Source organism: Sinocyclocheilus rhinocerous, unplaced genomic scaffold, assembly GCF_001515625.1.
Source record: "Sinocyclocheilus rhinocerous isolate Xijiao unplaced genomic scaffold, SAMN03320098_v1.1 scaffold106, whole genome shotgun sequence".
In the NCBI taxonomy this organism is placed as follows: domain Eukaryota; kingdom Metazoa; phylum Chordata; class Actinopteri; order Cypriniformes; family Cyprinidae; genus Sinocyclocheilus; species Sinocyclocheilus rhinocerous.
Genome location: NW_015633181.1, coordinates 1,614,012 through 1,621,219, shown reverse-complemented (window position 1 = coordinate 1,621,219; position 7,208 = coordinate 1,614,012). Strand labels below are relative to the sequence as shown.

The 7,208-nt window shown below is 34.9% G+C and overlaps 1 protein-coding gene across 1 annotated transcript in view; it reads right to left on the bottom strand.

Moving 5' to 3' along the window:
• Nucleotides 1-6,106: 6,106 nt before the first annotated feature.
• The window catches only part of LOC107743427 (alkaline ceramidase 3-like), a 7,382-nt gene continuing 6,280 nt past the window's right edge, over nt 6,107-7,208 (bottom strand). The window contains exons 9-10 of the mRNA XM_016556655.1: nt 6,827-6,931; nt 6,107-6,747 (exon numbers count right to left, since the gene is read on the bottom strand). Coding sequence (XP_016412141.1) covers nt 6,648-6,747; nt 6,827-6,931 — 205 coding nt within the window. The 3' untranslated portion in view covers nt 6,107-6,647. The remainder of the gene's footprint in view (nt 6,748-6,826; nt 6,932-7,208) is intronic.

The following is a 7,208-nucleotide window of genomic DNA, read 5'->3' as shown; positions in this document are numbered from 1 at the left end:
GTCTGCTGTGAACTCAACTCTCTCACAGAAGGGTTTATCCTCACATCCACATGTAACAGACCACCTGATTTAAATGCGCGCTCAAGTCAAAACAAGCAGCACACTGTGGTTTTTATTTATTATATTTTTACAGTACATGAATTATCCAAACGTCTAAGCCAAAACGTGCATCTAAAGCTTCGGCCCTGTGGTGTTGTGGGGTACAGTGGGAGTTTTTTTGTTTTGTTTTGTTTAATGTAGTTGTTAGAAGCACGAAGCACACAATGAGGAATCTCTCAACACACTGTCTGCGGGAATGTGACTGTCATCGTAAAAACCTTACAGGCATTTGACTTTTTCAATTAGTGGACCTGTTTCATTAAAACACATTATCAGAATTAAATATGAAAACATTCAAGTTTATACCATAAATCAGTGCGATAAAAGCAGATATTATGTCTGTAAATAGGGAAGAGGTTTAAGGTTCATGATCAATTGCATTTCCTTACTATACTTATTACTTTTTGGAGAATTTGTACTTACCTGAATAGTTTAACTTATTCACAATTACATTTTTAGAATATAAAGCATGCCATTACTCCTTAAAATTGTTACTTCTGGTCATAATGACTTAATTATATCTGATTATTTAAAAAGTTAAGACATTGAGAAAATTGCCATTTCAGTCAACTTCTAAAACAAACAAAAAATAAGTTTTCAGTTAAATACTTGCATGCAATTAAATTAGTAAATATTTTAGTCATTAAAACTATATTTTGGGTACAGTTTTGATACAGTGTCCATAAAGTGTCCATATTAACGTGTGTGTGTGTGTGTGTGTGTGTGTGTGTGGGCAGAAATAGCCATTAATCAGTCAGATGAATAAACTTTCAAAACCCAACACATTGTTTTATAGATCTTTGTTTTATTTCAGTCCTCATTATGGTCTCTAAATGGACTTTTGACTGACAAGCCTGTCTCAGACTCCAGAAACTCAACATGCTTTTTTTTGCTTTGATTCAAATACAGTGATTCCTGTTTAACTACATAAAAAAAATATATATATAAATAATGCCACCTCTGTGCCCCTTTAAAGAAATGTTTGGGGTTATAAATAAAAAATACATTTTGTTAAAACAGAAATAAAATAGTTCTGACTTGTCTCATAGTTTGTAAAAACAATCAAATCACTTTTACAATTACATTTGGCTCATTGCTCGATTTCCAATGTAAGTGAATTTCTGAATACATTTTTTTGTTTGTATATGTTTTCCTGTTTGTGATCTGTGCTTTTGCAGTGTAAAGATGTTGCTTGACACTGTTGAATTTGGCCTGTAAATCTGATTTTGGAGTAGGAAATTGCTTATTCAGATGACTCAGACATTATATCTGACCAAATGATCTAGTTAACAGTCATAAAAGCCTGGTAGTGCGGATGTAGTCATAGAGCCAAGCTCACACGGCATCTACAGCAGCAGAACTCCTGTAAACCACAAAGTTCTGCATGTCGCCATTGCGTGCATATTATCATACTCTCATTTCACCATAATCTGTTATGCAGAATTCTGCAGTTTCCCCCCCAAACATCAGCACAGTCATGGTTTATCAGAGCTGTTTATCAGAAGTGTTCTAGATTACGCAGGTATTACAGAATAAATTAAACACATATGCTTTCTGCCCGTCACTGATTGTCTAATCTCAGCAAAAATATTGAAAACAGCTCATTTAAATTAGGTTGTCACCACATCCTTTGGCCACAGAATCTGGCACCACCTCTACATCTGCTATTATCAGTCCTATCACTAGTGTTAGTAACACATAAAGCTGTTGGTTCAGGGTGTAGTCAGGGAATTTTTGTATTTACAACATGCCTTTTTCCCAATAGAGATCATTCTTGTTAAATAAACACAGATAAGGGCATGTAAAGATGTATTGTAGTGTGTGTGCATATTTCCGTCTCAATTTAGAGATTGACTGGTTCTGATTCTGGTTTTTACTCTATTTATTAGAATTCGCAATATGGGTTGTTTTTATTTTTTGTTACATTTTAAGCAATGTTATGAGATTGCTCGGGCATTCTGAGTATAGTTTTTATCATGTTCAAATACTCCACCATCACTTAGATGTTCATCAACTAGAATTCATAATGTAAGTTATTCTTTTATGTAATTGATTATTATTTGTAATTTATTTTGTTACATTTTAAGCATTGCTATGATGGTTGCTAAGGTGTTCGGAGTGGTTTTTAGCATGTGTTCTAATATTTAACTTTAAATATAAGTAATAGTAACATCAAGCGCCACTACAGCCCATATTATTCACACTTTTAAAAAAAATAAACAAAAAATGAAAAGATAAATACATTTTGCCCTCCTAGCAGCTTTTCCCCCCACAGTTTGTGAAAACAATGTAAAACAATGACTCACTGAAGCTGTGAGGGTGTGTTATCAATTTTTGGTTGCAGTGAAAAGCACATGATGCCCAAAATGCAAACACAGCCGTTTCTCTTACATTCACCCTTTCATTCATCACATTTAAAAATACAATCTTTGATACAGACAATAGTTCATTATGTTAAATAGGTTTAACATCTGACATTGACTGGCCATATTAGGTTATGATCAGAGTTCATTCAGCCTAAATGATTCATCATTGATCAGTCTCAGGCCAGCTGAGATAAATCTGTATTAAAAGCCAATTAAACACAGATTTACCCAGTTTACCCTATTCTGATGTGGGTAATCGATAGATAACATGACGAACAACACAATAAATGTGAATATAGGCTACTGCATGGAAAATGTATATGTAACTTTGTCATTAATGGAGTTTTCACTACTTTTAATCACTTTTTTGCAGGTCACTTAGATAGTTGATGTGACAAAAACTATAATTGTGATTTAAATGTTATTCAAAATAAATGTGTTCTTTTTAATAACATGTAATACTTTTGTCTCATGTCACGTTTGGGTATATTTTGGGTCCTTGACGAACGATCCTGATGATCTCAAGGGGTTTCCCATTTTGATACAGTCAGAAGCCATGTAAGCAGCTGAAGACGAGCGTTCACCTGAAGTCTCTGACGGTCGTGCAGAATTCCCCTGCTTACCTGAGCGTCTGAGCTCCAGAGGTTCATTCATATTATGCTTATTTTCCAGGGCGGGAAATGACTCACTGACATCTCTGTCTTCCATGACTCAGTGACAGCTGTATGGCCAATTGTTTTGGCAGTGACATAAATTTTGTGTTTTGCTGCTTCAGTATTTGTAGATTTTTCCCACATGTTTCTATGGTATACTGAAAAACAATGATAAGCATATCATACGTTTTAAAGGCTTTTAGTTGTTCTTCATAACCTATGCAATTTGCTCTGGCATGCTGGATATTAGCTTCTGGGCCAAATCCTGACTGATGGCCATCCATTCTTGCCTTATTAGTTCTCGGAGTTGATCACAATTTGTGGGTTTCTGCTTGTCCACTCGTCTTTTGAGAACTGACCACAGGTTCTCTATGGGATTGAGATCCAGGGAGTTATTTGTAAAAAGTTCATTTTTTGGCCAATGAAGCTTTTAGCAATTATCTAAAATGCATGTGCTCACTCTACACAATAATCTAGAAACAATGTGAATGAACACCACAACAGCTTAAGCAGCAAACTTGGCAAAACACAAAATTTATGTCACTGCCAAAACCTTTGGCCATGACTGTATGTGTGGGACAGAGTTCACTATGGTGGCGCCCTCTACTGTTACAACAATGATCTGCAGCCGCCAATGAAGCTTTTAGCAATTATCTAAAATGCATGTGCTCACTCTACACAATAATCTAGAAACAATGTGAATGAACACCACAACAGCTTAAGCAGCAAACTTGGCAAAACACAAAATTTATGTCACTGCCAAAACCTTTGGCCACGACTGTATGTGTGGGATAGAGTTCACTATGGTGGCGCCCTCTACTGTTACAACAATGATCTGCAGCTAGCGTTTTTACGATGGCCAGGTGTGTTTTACCATTTCACCCTCAACTCATTAATCGTAGCCAGGTGTTCGTATTTAAAATGTGGTTGTGGCACACATACATTTTCATATTTTTGCTGAACTACTTAACGAATATTATTAACGTGACAGCCTTCTCGCGTAATGTGCAAGTGTTTACAATCCGGATATGTTTGTAAAATAACGAAATCTGTGGAATTAAAAGGAAGTTTTTAACGATGGCCAGGTGTGTTTTACCATTTCACCCTCAACTCATTAATCGTAGCCAGGTGTTCGTATTTAAAATGTGGTTGTGGCACACATACATTTTCATATTTTTGCTGAACTACTTAACGAATATTATTAACGTGACAGCCTTCTCGCGTAATGTGCAAGTGTTTACAATCCGGATATGTTTGTAAAATAACGAATCTGTGGAATTAAAAGGTTAAAAGTTAAATATTAAAAGTTTTTGTTGTATTTAATACAGTAAGTACATTAATTCTATTTGTTGAATTATTAAAACAATGTCTATATGTTATAGTATAATTAAAACTAATATCACTGTTAAGAAATGCTTAGGTTAAGTTAGGTTTTAGTTTTAACAGCATAGGCTAAAATGTTACTATGCATATATATATTTAAAATAATGTTATATTTTAAAGTACTTTTATTAAAAAAATCAAAGATTTGTGTTTTCTAAAGCTGTGTATAAATACTGTCAACATGTCTGTACGTTCCAACATAATCGTTCAAAAATAGGAATGTTGTGTAGGCCTATTATAAAAAATGTTTTGCTTACAGACATGAATCACATTAGAAGTACGTACAAGCACAAGCAAACTACAATAAATCAAAACAATGTTTAATGTTTTGGCAACCAATTTTAATGAGCCAAAAAAACACAAAACACATCCATCATTACACGGCCTTTACAGGACAATGCTGGGAGGGTTAGCCACAATATTCCATTATTATAACTCATAATTTCAGTCATTAAGCATGATTAGAGGTCCAAAAATGTATTGCCTATTATCTAAAGAATTGAGTCAGTGGATTAGACAATATACTGCAGTGACAGTGCCAGTATTTTTGCTGTTGTTAGTTCGTTTATACTCAGCGAAAATATTGACCTCTTACTTTTATTTGAATCATTAGATATGTGACAGAATATGTAATTCGTAGTTAGGCCTATTTAATATAATGGGCAACAAGGAATAAACTACAGTTTAATCTAAGGCACCCTCAGTGATACAAACACGACTTTAACGGGAACACTGTGCCTCACGCCTCATCGAATTATGTAAGATTTTCTTTTTATCAACTGTGCTTCACATAGAGATGATTGTGTTCTTGTTGAACCATTAACTTGGCACAATACATAAAACAAATGATGAATCGATATTAATAGCCAACACGTCTTCATACATAACCACACTTCACTGTTGTTTTTCTGACCGCAAGCGCGGCTTGTGGCAGTTTATGTAGTCAATATTAGAGAGGAGAACATAATGAATAGGCCTATCTAGCTTATGAAACATTCATTTACTAATGATAGTAAGGTTTTATTTGATTTTAATTAATTTACTCTCGACTGAGTAACAGCATTTTGATATCTTATCTCAGCTCAATGTAATTAGCACTCATAATAATTCCTTCATAAAATGTTCATATTAACACTATACATAATTAGTTTACCTAAAATGAGAATAAATTAAATCTATTCAATTACATATTGTTGACAAGAGGGGCTTGAAATGTTTGAAGGGCAAAAGTCATGCTTAACTATTTATCTTTATACAACTGTTAGTTCCGGTGTGTCCTTGAATCAATTGTTTTGAGTCACTCCTCCAAGTGATTCATTCAAAAGTGAGTCACTGAATCATTCGCTCAAGAACGCTGACTCATAAGTGAGTGGCTTAATGAACGAGTCATTGATTTACTGACTCACTGAATTTTGCAGAGCAATTCATGACTTTTGATAATCTGTTCTACTTTAATTAATAATATTATGATGTAATATGTGTAACATGGAAACGATTATGTAACATGCTACTGTATCTCTGAAACACACCCGAGTACAATGACCATTATTACAGTAAAATGTATTACAGTAATATCTCATCCCCATCTTCAGGATGAAAAAGATCATACTTTACTCCCAACTTATTAACACTTATTCATTTTTCTGATCTGTTTAATTTGACCTTCATAATCTCTAAAAATGTAGAGACAAGTAAAAATGTAGCATAATCTCAGGTTAGGTACATTAAATTCAAGTACAAAATATGAGATGCCAATCTGACTAGATATGATCCATCAAACCTATATTAGTTTCCCTCATGAAGGCAACAAAGGAATACCAGCCAGAATCAAATCCTAGTTTTGGCCGCTTCTTTCTCGCTAATTAGACCCTCAGATTTATAAGACAATTTTTATACATATTATAGTGTGCAAAATCACAAAACGACAAACCGCTCATCTAACCTATAATAATGACAAAAGCTTTCCTTCATTTGGCAGCTTTCTCAGTAATGCATTTGGCAAACAGAGTGGGAAGGGGAACAAGGGAATAAGGGGGAACCAAACCGACAGCCGCTGGTCACTTCCTGCTGCCATTGAAGCTCATTGGCTGGACCTCTGCCTTTCTGAGGTCTGTGATTGGTCCATCTTCCTCTTCTGAGGTCCCTTTCAACTTGCCTTCTGAGATTCAGTGTGCAGTATCGGCCAAACGCCACATAAAAACTTCACTTTTGGTCTGTGCTTGAGGTAGGTCAAACGAATCTGAAGGCTATGGCAAAAAAAAAAAATGATAAGCATATTTACATGCATCATCCATTCAAGCAACTTAATTTTTCATAGTAACGTACCTGAGGAGTATGTGTAAATATGAACCCAGGCCTGTTAGAATGTGCCACCAGGCATGAAGCTGCGTAACTGCTCCGACCACAGGGGGCAGCCGCTGCCGTGTTGCTCTGAACCAAACACAGTGACAAACAATGACCTCTTCAGGTTTTCATCTTATTTTGTCTGCTCTCATTTTGCTTGGTCAACCACAGAACACAACTCAAGAACACAACAGATCTAAATAATGTTCTAAGTAATATTAATATACAAAATCTTCCAATATTTACAGGGGGTTTTGTAAACTAAAATGCTTTAGAATTTAGAATGCCATTTCAGTAAAACTAAAAAATCTTTCATCAAAACTCTCTCTCTCTCTCTATATATATATATATATATATGTGTGTG